Genomic DNA, 17,041 nt, shown 5'->3' on the forward strand with positions numbered 1-17,041 from the left:
CAGGTGCGATCCGGGATGAGGGGGCGGCCATTCATTCATGGCCTCCCCCTCGCGATCGCTCCTGACGAATGGAATTGCAGCATGACATCACTTCCTCTCCGGCACCGAGGAGAGAGGATCGGTGAGTTGCACAAACACTACACTATACAGTAGAACACGCCAGGCACACTTTCACCCCCCCGATCACCCCCCCAATCACCCCTGCACCCCCAGTCACAGTGACACCAATTGCATTTTTTTATTTTTTATTATTGCATTGGTGTAATTTGTGACTGCAATAACTGTTAGGGCAGTTAGGGTTAGCCCCCTTTAGCTCTAGGGTACCCCCCTAACCCCCCCAATAAAGGTTTAACCCCATGATCACCCCCCGTCGCCAGTGTCACTAAGGCTGGGTTCACATTGCAGCGGTTTATGAGAACGGATGTGATTCGCACCGCACTGCAGTGCAAATCACATCCAATCTCTGTGCGATGCGAGTTCAGCCATACAGATAGTATGGCTGAATTCGCATCGCACCCGCCGCAAACTCGCATGGGACCCTTTTTTTGGTCCGCAGCAGAATCGGATCGCATGGGTGTTCACACCATGCGATCCGATTCCTGTCCGAGTTTGCAGATCGCACTGCGATATGCGAACTGATCTGGGGGTGTCATTAACATTTCACTGACACTCCCTGCAGTTCGCATAGGGCAGTGTGAACTGCCGTCGGGAGGCATGCGATGCGGGAACCCGCCGCGGATTTGCGGCGTTCCCGCATCGCTCCAGTATGAACCAAGCCTAATAAGCGATCGTTTTTCTGATCGCTGTATTAGTGTCACAGGTGACGCTAGTTAGGCAGGTAGGTATTTAGGTTCGCCGCAGCTTTTTATAGCGCCAGGGACCCCCATATACTACCGCATAAAGCCCCCTGATTGCCCCCTAGTTAACCCTTTCACCAGTGATCACCATATAACTGTTACAGGTGACACTGGTTGATTAGTTATTTTTTTATAGTTTCAGGGCACCCGCCATTTATTACCTAATAAAGGTTTAGCCCCCTGATCACCCGGCGGGTGATATAAGTTTGAGGGTCAGATAAGGTCTGCGTCGCCCCAGGCAGCGTCAGGTTAGTGCCAGTACCGCTAACACCCACGCGCAAAGCATACACCTCCCTTAGTAATATAGTATCTGATCAGATCTATATTAGCGTTGCCAGCAGTTTAGGTTTCCCAAAACGCATTGTTAGCGGGATCAGCCCAGATACCTGCTAGAACCTGCGTTTAGCCCCTCCGCCAAGCCCAGCCCAGCCCAGCCCACCCAAGTGCAGTATCGATCGATCACTGTCACTTACAAAACACAACACACATAACTGCAGCGTTCGCAGAGTCAGGCCTGATCCCTGCGATCGCTAACAGTTTTTTTTGTAGCGTTTTTATACAGTCGCTGACAGCCTAGGTGCTTTTTTACCTGTGAGTCTCACTAGTGTACTCCTAAATTTAGGGGTGTCTACTTTCCAAAATGGGGTCATTTGGGGGGGTTTTGTGTTATTTTGGCATTTTATGGCCTTCAAAACTGCGATAGGTAGTGAGGAGTGAAATCAAAAATTTACACCCTTAGAAATCCTGAAGGCGGTGCTTGGATTTCGGGGCCCCGTACGCGGCTAGGCTCCCAAAAAGTCGACCACATGTGGTATCCCCGTACTCAGGAGAAGCAGCAGAATGTATTTTGGGGTACAATTCCACATATAACCATGGCATGTGTGAGCAATATATCATTTAGTGACAACTTTGTGTAAAAAAAAAAAAAATAATTTTTTTTTGTCATTATTCAATCGCTTGAGGCAAAAAAATAAAATATTCAATGGGCTCAACATGCCTCTTATCAATTTCCTTAGGGTGTCTACTTTCCAAAATGGGGTCATTTGGGGGGGTTTTGTACTGCCCCGCCATTTTAGCACCTCAAGAAATGAGATAGGCAGTCATAAACTAAAAGCTGCGTAAATTCCAGAAAATGTACCTTAGTTTGTAGATGTGACAACTTTTGTGCAAACCAATAAATATACAGTTATTGACTTTTTTTTTTACCAAAGACATGTGGCTGAATACATTTTGGCCTAAATGTATGACTAAAATTGAGTTTATTGGATTTTTCTAATAACAAAAAGTAGAAAATATAATTTTTTTTCAAAATTTGCGGTCTTTTTACGTTTATATCGCAAAAAATAAAAATCGCAGAGTCAGTCAAATACCTTTAAAAGAAAGCTCTATTTGTGGGAAAAAAAGGACGCAAATTTTGTTTGGGTACAACATTGCATGACCGCGCAATTACCAGTTAAAGCAGCGCAGTGCCAAATTGTAAAAAGACCTCTGGTCATTGACCAGCAAAATGGTCCGGTCTGAAAGTGGTTAAAGGATTGAAGCACAGCTCCCACCCCCATTGAATAAGCATCCACTTCAATAAAAAAGGGATCCCCAGGATTAGGTTTCCTTAAGAGAGGTCCAGAAACAAAGGCCTGTTTCAAATCATGAAATAGACAGCTATAGGGGACCACTCCTTAGCATTAGCACCCTTCTTGGTCAAGGCAATAATAAGCACAACAATGGAAGAGTAATCCTAATGAACTGCCTATAATAATTTGTGAACCCAAGAAAATGCGTGGTCTTGAGGCTGGCAGGAAGAGGCCAGTTGGTAATGGCCGAGACCTTTTCCAGGATTCATACGAAGACCCAAACTAGAGACAAAGCAACCCAGAAATAGGACCTCAGAACATTCAAAAGAACATTTCTCCAGCTTGACATACAGATTTTTCACTCAAAGACGCTGAAGTACAATCCAGACATGGTTTCTGTGGACAAGCAGATATTCCTAAAAAATGAGAATGTCATCTAGATAGATGACAACAAATTGATACAGCAGATCCCTGAAGATTTTGTTGACAAAGTTTTGAAACACTGCTGGGGCATTACACAAACCGAAAGGCATGACCAAGTATTCGTAATGCCTATCTCTAGTGTTAAACGTGGTTTTCGTCACCTTCCCGTATCCGCATAAGATTGTATGCACCTCTGAGTTTCAACTTGGTAAAAATGGAGGCACCTTTCAACCTGTCGAATAGCTCAGATTTTAAGGGGTATTGGTTTTTGATTGTCACTACATTTAAACCTTGATAGTCAATGCAGGGTCTTAAGGTACCATTTTTTTGGCAACTAAAAAGAACTCTGCTCCCTCAGATGATGAGGATTTCCGGATGAAACCTCTCTCTAAATTTTCAACGACATACTCGGTCATGGCCTGGGTCTCTGGGATGAACACAGGGTAGGTACGGCCCCTGGGCAGAGTTGCTTCGGGAACTAGGTCAATAGCACAGTCAAAAAGGACCTGTGAGGAGGGAGCACCTCAGCTGTTTTTTTGCAGAATGCATCCTGGAAATCACTATATGCAGCAGGAAGAGCGGAAGATACAGATGTGGTTGCAGTGGGAAGTCTCTCCTTGGGTACATCCTTGAGTAGGCAGGATGAGAAACAGGAGGGACCCAGGATCTGGCCAGAAGCCCAGTCCACATGTGGAGAGTGGAGCTGTAGCCAAGGAAGGCCCAATACGACAAGGGCTGAGGCCTTAGGTAGGATAAGGAAGGATATCTACAACTGGTGGAGTATCCCTAGCGACATCTTAACAGGGAGAGTCTGGAAGCGGATAGTGTCCCCTGGAAGAACAGTGCCATCAATTGCCGGGACCACCAGGGGTGTAGTAAGGGGCGAAAGGGTAAGCTTCATAGAAGATGCAGTTCTCCAGTCCATAAAATTGCCAGCAACCCGGGATCCAGATATGCTAAGACCGATTGAGAGGAAGCACCTACATGAAGGAATACTGAAAGAAGATGAGAAGCTGATATTTCTGGATCCAATACTCCACCTTCCAGATGTATCAGACCCAAGTGTTTCCAGGACGAAGCGAGCAGGAGTCACAAAATGCCCCTTGCCCCCACAATAGAGGCACAAGCCCAGAGTTCTGCGCTTAACGTTCCTATGGGGCTAGCCTGGTCCGGCCCAGCTGCATAGATTCCTACAATTAGCAGAAGATGCTCCACGGGACGAAGAGAGGGGAGCTCAGGCTGACTGGGGCCCAGGGAGTGCTGGCGTCTTTTCTCTAGGGACCTCTCCTGAAAGCGAATATTGATCTGGTTACACAAGCAGATGACATTGTCCAGACCGGCGGTATGGTTCTTCCCACCAGTTCATCCTTTACTCGGTCAAGCAGGCCATGTAAAAAGGTTGCAACTAAGGCCTCATCATTTCAGCTCAACTCAGCTGCTAGTATATGAAACTGAAGAGCATACTGTCCCACAGAAGAAGACTCTTGGTGAAGACATAGAAAGGCACTGGCCGCTGAAGAAACCCGACCTGGTTCCTCAAAGATATTCCGAATGAGCTTCAGGAAGTCAGGCAGGTTAGAAACCATTGGATCATTCTTCTCCCACAGGGGGGCAGCCCAGGCTACAGCCTCACTGGAGAGGAGGGAAATAATATAGGCTACCTTTGCCCAACCAGACAAGAAGTTTAGAGGCTAGAGTTCAAAATGAATGGTGCACTGGCTGAGGAACCCTTTACAGGCCTTGAAACATCCCCAGAGAAACAGCACAGTGCTGGCAGCTGCAGCGGCTACAACCGGAATAGGTACAGCCGCCGATTGCTTTTGCTGAATCGGGGTTCCTAAGGAAGCCTGAAGCTGCGGGAAGCCAAATCCTGGAGGAATCGCATCACCTGGGTCTGATTAGTTTCCTGGGTCTTGAGTCTATGGACTATGCCTTTCAATGGATCATCTGTGGGTAGCGGCATGTCAGCCGGTTCCATGGCTGATCAAACTGTCAGGCCACCTGAGGCCAGGTGACAGATGCACCCCGTTTGGGGTCAGGAGTGCACTCCTGGGGTAGTTGACCCTATGGCTGACTGCTGCGGATCGAGCTCTGGGTGGTTCAGGAAAGCAGGTGCTCTGAAGCACCAACACGGATCACACTGGGAGGCAGAGCATGAGATTTCCCAGGGCGCATAATCTAAGAGCCAGCGGTTGTTCAACAGGGCCTCTGATGGTGAGGTTGGACTTCGCTGCAGTCTTGCTCCAGGTCGCAGGCCCCAGGGTCTCCCAGCTCACGCTCACAGTAGACTACTGAAGGATAGAAAGGAAGCAGCAGACTGGAACAACAAGGATAGTCGGGAAATGAGCCAAAAGGTCTGGGCAACAAGCAGATAGGGATAGTCAAATAACACGCCAAAAGTCGGGATATGAAGCAGACGAGGACAGTCAAGAAGAAGCCAGGGTCGGTAAACAGGATCAGATGTAGGACACGCAGCAATGAGCACACAGAAGCCAAACAAACAATATTGATCAGCGAGGCTGCCTTGCAATGCACAGGTTAATATACTATTCCTAATTTAGAGGCTGGGTTGGAGCCATGCTTGAGGGAAGATTACTTAAGCAGCCAGGTGAGAGGCGGCCAGTCTTTTACACTAATCACAGGGAGAGGTAAAGAGACAGGAATATTAGTGCAGATCCATGACACTGCCTCGGCTACTACGAAGCCATTTTATTGTCATAGATACAGTATGTGGTTTATCATTGTCCTGCTAAAATATGCAAGGCCTTTCCTGAAAAAGATGCCATCTATATGGGAGCATATGCTGCTCCAAAACGTGGATATATCTTTCAGCATTGATGGTGCCTTTCCAGATGTGCAAGCTGCCTATTCCATAGGATCTAATGCACCCCTAAACTATCAGAGATGCAGGCATCAGAACTGATCACTGATAACATGCCAGAAGGTCCTTCACTTTTGTCTGGAGGATACGGTGCCCAAACTTGGCAAAAATAATGTCAAATTTCGATTTCTCTTACCACAGAACAGTTTTCCACTTTGTATGAGACCATTTTAAATGAGCTTCGGCCCAGAGAGGATGATGGTATTTCTGGATCATGTTTAAATATAGCTTCTTCTTTGCATGATGGAGCTTCAGCTTGCATTTTTGGATGGCACGGCAAACTGTATTCACCGACTGATTTTTGGAAGTATTCCTGAGCTCATGCAGTAATTTCCATCACAGAATCATACCTGTTTTTAATTCAGTGCTGTCTGAAGGCCCAGAGATCCTTCTGAAGATCATGGTCATCCAATATTGGGTTTCGGCCTTGATCCTTGCACACACAGATTTCTCCATAATCTCTGAATCTTTTCATGATATTATGTACTGAGGATGATGATGATGACATATTTAAAGTCTTTGCAATTTTATGTTGAGGAATATTATTCTGAAATTGTTTGACAATCGCTTTTCACATATTGGTGAACCTCTGCCTATCTTTACTTCTAATTCTCCAAGATGCCCTTTTTATACCCAATCATGTTACCGGCCTGTTACCAATAACCCTAATTAGCTGCAAAATGTTTTTCCAACTATTTCTTGTTGGTACCACTTACTTTGCCCGTTTTTTTGTTGCCCTGTCCCCACATTTTTGAGATGTGTTGCTGCCATCGCTTTCAAAGTTATCTTATTTTTGCTTTATCGTACATCATGGGACACAGGGCAACCATAATAATGACTATATGGGTTGCACGCCACCTATAGGTCAGTGGGCACTGTCAGATAGTTAAACAGGAAGTCTTCCCTTTATATAATCCCCCCCCCCCCCCCCCCCCACACACACACACACAGGAAGGACCTCAGGTTTTTCGCCAGTGTCTGTAAGGTATAAATGGACACTGGTGTGATACATGTGCTCTTGGAGCATACTTGGAGGTCTGGAAAGGTTCGTCGGAGAATCAAGGACTTCAGTCTGATCCATTTGAAAAGGCTGTTGGCCAAAATGGATGGTACCTGAGCCTCATGGGAAGTAGAGAAGATTCTTTGAAGTGCTTACGGCGCTGGACCCTGCATAATTGAACCCTGTGCAGTGTTTGTTCTGACCAAGGTGTTTTCCTGCAGGCTGCTATACAGGTCCAGGGCAGTGGACCCCACATTAAGGGGGACCCAGTGCCTGAAGGTCTTTTATGACAAAGCCCGCTATGATGGGTGAAGTTTGGATACCTGTTATGCTCAGAGTCCTGCAGCAAGAATGGTAAATCTGCATTTTTTTGCAGTTTCTCTTTAGAAAAAAAGAGATCTGTCTGGCCTTCTCTCAGTAGCTCCTAGGGGCAGTGTCCTGTTTAAACCTGCTCTGTGTATTTATTAGGAGGGTAGGCTGATGTTTTTCCTCCAGCCACTAGAGGGCACATGGGCCTATTGATATATAGGCAGAAAGTGGAGGGCGGCCATGTTTGCCATGTGCACAACAGGTCAGCAAGGCCTCTTGAGACATGACATAGCAGCCCATGGATACTAATGATGTTTGAGTACTTACTATGGGAGAAATGTGTGGCCAGAAAAGTCATGATTATATACTTTAACTACTTAAGGACCAGGTCTCTTTTTCAGACTCTGTGTTTACCCCCAAACATTATATATTGTTTTTTCTAACACCCAAGAGAATAAAATGGCAGTAATTGCAATACTTTTTTTCACACCGTATTTGCGCAGCGGTCTTACAAGAGCAGTTTTTGGGGAAAAAAATCACTTTTTTGAATAAAAAAATAAGACAACAGTAGGGCTGAAACAATTAATCAACAACTAATCGATTATGAAATTAATCGATTACTATTTTCATAATCGATTAATCGGGCAGTAACATAATAGGTTAAAAAAAAAAAAAAAAAAGAGCCCTTTATAGTACAAAAGAGCAAATGATCGCTACTGTAAATATTACTTTCAGTAGTGATTATCTGCTTTTTCTACTATAAAGGGCTAATTTTAGTTTTTTTAACCTCAATATGTTACTAAATGTGTTAGATCTGGTTCACATCTATGTGTTTTTTGGTGCTTTTTGCAGAAATGCACTACAGTTCATTTACATGGTTTCCTATGGGACACGTTCACATATGAAAGGGTCTGGGACTTTTAATGCAAAATGGTGCTTTATTGGTTCAATATACTTCATTGGAGAAGCCGCAGAAAAGAATGTAATGCGTTTTTGCAGCAATTTGTGTTTTTTAATCTGCCCAAAAAAAATGCAAATTGCAGTAAAATCACGTGCGCAAAAATCAAAACGCACAGCAAAAGGCACTGCAAAAACAGATCAAAAGCAAACTGCATAGGTGTGTATCGAGCCTTATGCTGGTCACACAGATCAATTTTTGGATGAGAATATTCAGGCAAAAAATCTTTGTACATTCGCTGAATGAAAGAATTTTGTTTGAAATTTTCACTTGTTTTTAAAATGAATGTAATATCTGAACGAAAACCACATACACTGTCTGAAATTTCCTTTGACTAAGAAGTTTTCTATTATTTCTAAATCTTCCCATCACTGTGGTTGAAAATGAACGTCAATTTGACCCACTTTTTTTTTTTTTTTAAGGTTATTAATCGATTAATCAAAACAATAATCGGCCAACTAATCGATTATGAAAATAATCGTTAGTTGCAGCCCTAGACAACAGTAAAATTAGCCCAATTTTTTATATTGTGAAAGATAATGTTATGCTGAGTAAATTGATACCCAACATGTCACACTTCAAAATTGCGCAATGGTGTCAAACTTTTACCCTCAAAAATCTCCATAAGCAACATTTAAAAAATTCTACAGGTTGCATGTTTTGCGTTACAGAGGAGGTCTAGGGGTAGAATTATTGCTCTCGCTCTACCGATTGCGGTGATACCTCACATGTGTGGTTTGACTACCGTTTTCATATGCGGGCGCTTCTGCGCGCAAGCTCTATGAGTAAGCACTGATTTCGGTGTGCATCATAATTTTGTTCTGTATCACGTTTGCTGTGGATTGTGTTTATGTGATATTCATTTTACAATAAAAGGCACAAGATAATAGATCCTTTTCAGAGTGAGGCTGTGCAGAGTTTTTCCATTTCATTTCATCTACGCGTGAGCTCGTCGGGACGGGGTGTTTTAAAAAAAAATTTTTTTTTCTTATTTATTTTAATTGATTTTATTTATTTTTACACTGTTTTAAAAAATAAAAAAGTGGATCACTTTGATTCCTATTAGAAGGAATGTAAACATCCCTTGTAATAGAAAAAGCATGACAGGTCCTCTTAAATATGAGATCTGGGGTCAAAAATTCCTCAGATCTCATATTTGGACTTAAATGCAATTAAAAAAAAGTCATTTGAAAAAATGTACCTTTAGGCTGGGTTCACACCACAGCGATGCGGGAACGCCGCGAATCCGCGGCGTTTTCCCGCATCGCATGACTCCCGCCGGCAGTTCACACTGCCCTATGCGAACGGCTGGGAGTGTCAATGAAATGTTAATGACACCCCCAGATCCGTCCGCATATCGCAGTGCGATCTGCAGACTCGCACAGGAATCGGATCGCATGGTGTGAACACCCATGCGATCCGATTCTGTTGCGGACCAAAAAAAGGGTCCCGTGCGAGTTTGCTGCGGGAGCGATGCGAATTCAGCCATACTATCTGTATGGCTGAACTCGCATCGCTACGGAGATCGGATGTGATTTGCACTGCAGTGCGGGTGCGAATCACATCCGGATCTCCCCCCGCAGCAGTGTGAACCCGGCCTTAAGAAGTATGGGCGGAAGTGACGTTCCGCCCTCCTATGGTATAGAGAGGAGGGAGGGCCATCTTAGCCTCACTCGTCTCTCTATACCCAGGCACAGACAGGACCCGGTCGACTCCGCCGCTACCGACGTCTCCGGTAAGCTGTGGGGGAGAGCGACGAGGTGGGGGGTGGCACCTCTCCCACCGCCGATGACGGTGATCTTGCGGTGTACCCGCCATGGAGACCACCATTATCGTACACACGACTGGCGCCTGAAGAGATAGATATCTCGGTTGTGGCAGCAGCTGCTGCCGTTACCGAGATATCCCTCTTCAAAAAATGGACATACATTGTCGTGAGCTGGTCGTAAAGTGGTTAAAGTGTTTACTGAAAGCTTAGGTTGCTAAAAGCTTGTTTTCTAAAAGCTCATGCTGGCTAAAAGATCATGTTTGCTAAAAGCTCACCCTTGCGCAAAAGCTAATGCTTGCTAAAAGCTCATGTTTGCTAAAAGCTTATGCTTGCTGCAAGCTTGTGCTTGCTAAAGCTTATGTTTGCTGAAAGCTCATGCTTGCTTAAAGCTCATATTGCTAAAACCTCATGCTTGCTTAAATATTATGCTTGCTAAAAAAGCTTTATGCTCGCTAAAAGCTTATGTTTACTAAAAGCTTATGTTTGCTAAAAAATCATACTTTCTAAAAGCTTGTGTTTGCCAAAAGCCTATGCTTGCTAAAAGCCTATGCTTGCTAAAAGCCTATGCTTGCTAAAAGCTCATGCTTGCTAAAAGCTCATGTTTGCTAAAAGCTTCTGTTTGCTAAAAGCTTAGGTTTTCTAAAAAGGTTAGGATTGCTAAAAAGCAGAGTTTCATAGATACATATTGCATGTTTGCTTATATACATGGCCACTTGAAGCATAGACACATGCTTGCTTAGGTGCCCTCCTCCCGCTGCACTCCAGTGCTCTCTGTTGCTTACTGGAGGCAGCGGTGGAGGTGATCACGTCACTTCCACCCATAGCTCTTAAAGGGACAATTTTTTTTCAAACTACATTTTTTTTTCTTTTTTAGTGTAAATATGAGATCTGAGATCTTTTTGTCCCCAGATCTCATATTTAAGAGGTCATGTCATGCTTTTTTTCTATTACAAGGGACATTTACATTCCTTTTTAATAGGAATAAAAGTGACAACATTTTTATTTTTTTAAAAGAACAGTGTAAAAATAAAAAGTAAAATAAATCTGAAAAAAAAAATTTTTTAACGTGCCCCTGTTCCGCTGAGTTTGTGTGCCGAAGCGAAGGGAACGGTAGTAGTGCCCGCGTATGAAAACTGTGTTCAAACCACACATATGAGGTATCACTGTGATCATTAGAGCGAGAATAATAATTCTAGCCCTCCTCTGTAACTCAAAAAAAGCAACCTGTAGAATTTTTTAAACATCGCCTATGGAGATTTTTAAGGATAAAAGTTTGTCGCTATACCGCCAGCGGGCGTAATTTTGAAGCATGACATGTTGGGTATCAATTTACTCTACGTAACATTGTCTTTCACAATATGGGCTAACTGAACTGCTGTCTTATTTTTTTTATTAAAAAAAGTGTATTTTTCCCCAAAAAAGTGAGCTTGTAAGACCGCTGCGTAAATACGGTGTGACAGAAAGTATTGCAATGACCGCCATTTTATTCTCTAGGTTGTTAGAAAAAAACAATATATAGTGTTTGGGGGTTCTAAGTAATTTTCTAGCAAAAAAAAATATTTTAACACAGAATCTCAGAAAGAGACTCGGTTCTTAAGTGGTTAATATGTATAGATATGTATGTATTTGCATTATACTGCATACATAAATGCATGAACAGCAAAAATACTTGTAGAGCTGCATACTTGCATGCCTACGGGGTGTTAAAGCGGTAGGCCAACGTTGTCTGGGCATGCATCCTTGTGGAGCTGTGTATTCGTTTTTGTCTTTAATCACTTTATTATGTACCTGTTAGACTAGCTAAATGACTCCAGAAGGGTGAAGCATGTACACTGCCCTCGGGTTCAGTGGTACCTGATCTTGGATCAAGCCTGGTTAGTACTTGGATGGGAGACTACCCAGTTTCCCTCCTTAGTGAGGGAGGCATTTGAGGTTGCTGTGTTAGAGATTATCTCAGACTATAAGATTTTAGGGCAGTCTATAAGGTGGTTTGCTCCTTCCTTAGTTGGGTCAGTCTTCACCTTGCGTTGGCTCTTAGAGCAAAAGTTATGGGCTCATTATTGTAAAACAATTAAATGGCAGCAGTTTCAAAACTGAATAGGCACATGCGGTCTATCTTAAGATCTCAATCCACTGGGCATCCTTCTGTTTCAGGTATGGTTTGGTCAGTGATGACCTCTCTGCAAGGGGTAGATTGCGGGGCCAATAATCATCAGTAAACACACATCTCCATGTTGCTTCCAGCCTCTTCAAAAGATTTCTGTAATTACAGTGGAAAGTCTTCTGTTTTCTTTTTGTGATCATCCTTCGGGCTGGCCACAGCTTCTGAGGTTCACAAAGCTCCTAGCTCCAATGCTGGACATGCTAAAGATGCAGGGGGTGTCAATCTCAGTATACCTCAATAACCTTTGCTCAGGAAGCAGTTGGTCCAGGTTTTCCTTCGATACATTTTGCAGTAGGAAGCTGTATCTAGGTCAAAGCACGTTCCTTATGTACATTCCTACTCCAGGTCTTGGCAGAGGAACATTCTTGAAACTTGAAGATTCAAGCAGTGGTTTGCCAGGGGCTTTGTTCCCGGGGTGTTGCACAGCTTAAGATTGGTGGTTGATGGTTCGGATTCTAGAAAAGTTAAATTCTTCCTTTCAGGAATTGGAAGATGGTAACCACTGATGCCAGTTACTCCATTTGGTTTGAGGGTGGCTACAGTTCAGTGGACTTGGTCTCCACAGGAGAGAATATTGCCCATAGATATCTTGGAACGTTTAGCCAGTATGCCTTGCTCTGGATTATGGGACAAACCAGTTGTAGGTTCTGTCCAGAAATGCCTCTACAGGGGCATATATTCCAACCACCAGGGTGGCACCAGGAGTTATGCGGCTCAGGAATGTGAGCCATATTCTGTCTGGGACAGCACAAGTTCTGTCTCTATCGTCAGTGCATATTCCAGGTATAGAATAGTGGCCGGGGGAACTCTGCAGGTGAATCTACTAGATTCCAAGTTCTACAACAAGCTGGGACAGGTTACAAAAAGATTACCGCTCCAAAGTAATGACCTCTCCCAAATCGGCTGTCTCCACAGCTGCTTTGGGAGAGGTTGGGACAGGTTGTGTCCGGGATGAGAGTCCCACTGGCAATAGGGGTAGATGTACTAGTAACACCTTAGAGACCAGTTCTCCCTTATTTGATGCTTTCCATCTGTTTTGACTTCTGCCACATCTTTTGTGAAGAATCTAGGAGGTGGTAACACTGATAATAGTTCTAACCGAATTAGCCCAGGAGGGCTTGGTACACTGACATAGCGAGTCTTGCGGGGGTCGCTCCTGGGACACTCTTAGTCCAGTGGGACTTAAGGGTCTTGAGTCCTGTAGCTCAGCACTGTTTAGCCCCTGGAAGCCAGCTTCAGGGAACTTCAATTACAGGAAATATTTTTTTTTGTCCTGGAAGTGGCACCCAAAGAAATATGTGAGTGGGAGATTTTCTTTTTCTTTCTCCAATTGGTAGAGGAAAGGAGATTGGCCTTAAGTTCCATTAGGGGTAAGATTCGCCCCTATCCATTTTTTTTCCAGAGGCTGTTGTTTCTCACTTCTTGATTCATACTTCATACAGCATGTCTGTCAGACCACTCTTAGGTCCTTGTGAATTGAATTTGATCTTGACTGTCCTTGCAGAGGTCACTTTTTGAACCAATTGGGAGATTCTGTCAGTTCTTTATCTCGGAAGGTGGCTTCTTTTGTTGCTATCACTTCACTAAGTGGAGTGTCAGAGTTGGCGGCTCTTTCATGCAAGAAGCTGTTTTTGGTCTTGCATCGTGATAAGGCAATGTTACGTCCTCATCCATTTTTATTGCCAAGAGTGGTGTCTGGTTTTCACTTGATCGAGACAATGTCTTGCCTTTTCTGATCCTCAGTTGGCAGGAGTGAGATCACTAAATACTCTGGAGTCATTTTTGGCAGTCAGAATTACTTGAATTGTCAGCGCAGGTCAGGAATCCTGGTTTGTGCTGCCGGTAGAGCCCAGGATGGGCAGGAGGCATCCAAGTTAACTATTTTCATTGGATTCGCCAGTTAATTATTTGAGCCTATGGCTTGAAAGGGCAAGGCCCCCCACCCCTTTTTTTGGGAAAATTGCTCGCTACCAAGTGTGTGGGGGCATCTTGGGCCATCCGCCATCAGTTGTAATTGGCTCAGGATTTTAAGGCCATTATACATGGTCTTTTGTTCATACATTCACAGAAATTTACCAGATGGATATCAAAAAAGCCACGGAGGATACGATACTGCTTTGGCCACAGTATGTTTTGGGCGGCAGAAGAAGTCCATCTCAGGTGGCAGTTTCTATGATTGTGTCTCCCTGCCCTCAATTGCATTGTTTTAGGACATCCCATATAGAGGTACGATAAAGAAAGTAGGATTTTTTCATCATACTTACCTATAAAATCCTTTTCTTTGAGTACATCACGGGACACAGAAGTCCCTCCCATCTTTTTGGGGATATTCATTGCTTTGCTACAAAACGGAGGTCCTTCCTGTGTAGGAGGGGTTATATAGGGGAGGACTTCCTGTTTGACTATCTGCCAGTGTCCATTGCCCTTTAGGTGGCGTATAACTCAGATAGTCCTTATTATGGTTGATCTGTGTCCCGAGATGTACTCAAAAGTATTTTACAGATAAGTATGATGGGAAAAAAACCTACTTTTCGTAAAATAGTACATTTTCTGAGCTTAAACATTTGATATGCTTTATATTTCCTATTGTGAATAAAATATGGGTTTGTGAGATTTGCAAATCCTCAAATCATTTTATTCAGTTTTTATGTAGATTTTAAATCCCCATTTTTTTTTTCTGGAATTGGGGTTCTAGTTGTATACAGCCAAGTGAATAATTAGTCCAGCTAGAAATTTTTGGGTGAATCACCACTTTATAGCCTACATATAAATCCCCGATACAGTATTGTAAAGTGAGCACGAGTATGTTCAACATATAACTTTTCCAGGCCTAGATGTCTTTTCTTTTTTTATATAGCTTATTGTTGCTGACATTGGTTTGTGCTTTTAATAGTGTGGTCTGTACTTTTTATCTTTTAGTCTTTGTAATTACATGAAGCCTTTGAAAAAAGAAGACCTTGAAGCATGTTGTGCACTTGTTGTCCAGTATCTCCAGACAGAAGGTAGCAAAAGATCTTTCCTTGAGAAAACTGATCACACACACAGGAAGGATGAAAATAATGAGAGGTATGTGATTCTCAATAGAAAACATAATCAGTTTCTTGTGTTTCATTCTGTATATCTGTTCCTATATCAGTGAGTATTATGATTGTCGTAGCAAAAAGAACTGTTGTAGTGTATGACACTTTGTAATGGGAAAAAAAATGTCAGCTGACCCCTCTCCCTTGGATCTATCAGCTCCCCAATGGAGTACACAGAAAAGATGGATCAGCACTTTTAATTCACAAATTTAAAACGTATCGGCCAAAGTATACAAAAACGACCACAATCCACAATAAGTTTGTGTTTCTACCCAACGAGGTCTGATTCGTACAAGCAACTGAAGTGTGGGTAAGAATTTAAAAAGAACACCCATTAAGGCATTACTACTTTGAAAGTATAAAGAGGAATACCAGTAGCAATCAATAGCAAATTTCTTAAGTGTTTACCCCCTACGTGTTAGATGAGTTGAACCTATTTTTACTAAAAACCATACCATAATTATTTTTAATATCCTGTGAATAAAACTGAAAATTGTATACTCACCTGACAGTAATTTTCCTTCCCTGACACTTTAAAATGATAGCATACACATATAGGCTCCGCCCCCTGCCCAGTCACAGGACCGGTTATACTATAAAATGAGACAACCCCCAAAAGATGGCTTCCTTGTAACAAGACTCAATGCGAAGCCCTTGGAGGGTTTTGTATGATGTCATGCTTAATTGTCAGAAAAGGAAAATTTACTATCAGGTAAGTATACAATTTTCTGTTTTCCTTACACAGACATGGCAGCATACACATATGGGATGTAGTACACAGAAAACAAACAAGGGAGGGTAATGCTGAAGTATTTAATCAACATATTGTTAGATTAGAACTGAAGCAAAGCTCACCTGTTGTCAGTGTTGCTTGATCGACTTTGTAAAAGGGTAAAAATGTTTTGTAATGGGCTAGAAATGTTCCATATATGGACAGGCTGCTTCGCTGCAGAACAGTTCTGAACTCTGCCCACGAGTACACAATCCGTCTGGTATAGTGGCCTTTGCAGTCAGTTAATGGATTCATTGTAGCCATATAAGTCCATCAGACTACCTTGACCAGTGACCATGCAATTGTCCTAGTAGACAATAAAAGCCCACTTCTGACACTGCGAGGCTTAAAGAGCCAATTTCCTGATCTTCTGGAAGAAGGAACCACTTGTAATTCTTTAACCTCTCCCCCACATCTTATGCTTCTGATGACTTGGACATTTCACACTGGACTTTCGGGAAATTCAAGGTCCTGACTTGGGTGGAAGGATTTGCAGACCTTCAGATGGTTAGCAATAAGGTAGATTTACAGCCTGAAGCTTTGATATCTGAGATCTCCTGGATATGATAGCTGGAAGAAATACCACTTTCAGTGTTACCAGACATATTGAGGAAGTCTGATCTAAAAGAAATGGAAGGTGAGACAACAGACCCAGCACTATTTGCAAATCCCAATGGGAAAGAACAAGAAGCTAAAGTTTGGGACTTTAAATGAGACAGAAGTCTCCATCCCTGTAGCATACATAAAACAAGGGGGGTTTGGGACTTTAAGTGTTGTGAGCAAACTACACCATTGTATCAAACCATTTATTTGATGAACAGTAACATAATGACACAATAATGATCCAAATAAAGTTAATTATAAGGTCATATAAGTATATATCTTATTGATACTTTTAACATGTAGTAACTAGCCCCCAGATGGTGCAGGGCAACAATTCCATAAAGGGTAAGACACCCATATAAAATGCACATGATAGCACAGTAGACAATAAAAGTCTGATAGTATATAAACATGATACAATAAATACAGATAAGGTGCATAGCATAAGCCTGACGCGTTTCGTGTGTCAAAACACTCTTCAGGGTCAATTTGCACCAACATCTAAAAGAAAAGTAGGGGAGGTAAAATCAGTACAAATTGAAAGTGCATTGTGGACAAAAGAGTACGCATATAGGGAAGGTTAAAAACCACTAGCCCCAAATGGGTACTCACGTGCCAAAAGAAGTGTGAGCTCCATGTTGTCCGCAGTCAACAG

At 42.9% G+C, this 17,041-nt stretch overlaps 1 protein-coding gene across 2 annotated transcripts in view; it reads left to right on the plus strand.

The window, feature by feature from the left end:
* The window catches only part of KIZ (kizuna centrosomal protein), a 286,874-nt gene that overhangs the window by 76,826 nt on the left and 193,007 nt on the right, over positions 1 to 17,041 (plus strand). For both annotated transcript variants that reach the window (XM_077486023.1, XM_077486024.1), the window contains exon 7: positions 14,851 to 14,997. In XM_077486023.1, the coding sequence (XP_077342149.1) occupies positions 14,851 to 14,997 (147 nt within the window). The remainder of the gene's footprint in view (positions 1 to 14,850; positions 14,998 to 17,041) is intronic.

The sequence above is a fragment of the Lithobates pipiens genome, unplaced genomic scaffold (genome assembly GCF_037356315.1).
Source record: "Lithobates pipiens isolate NorthernLeopardFrog02 unplaced genomic scaffold, aLitPip1_a1.2 Scaffold_18, whole genome shotgun sequence".
Taxonomy (NCBI): Eukaryota; Metazoa; Chordata; class Amphibia; order Anura; family Ranidae; genus Lithobates; species Lithobates pipiens.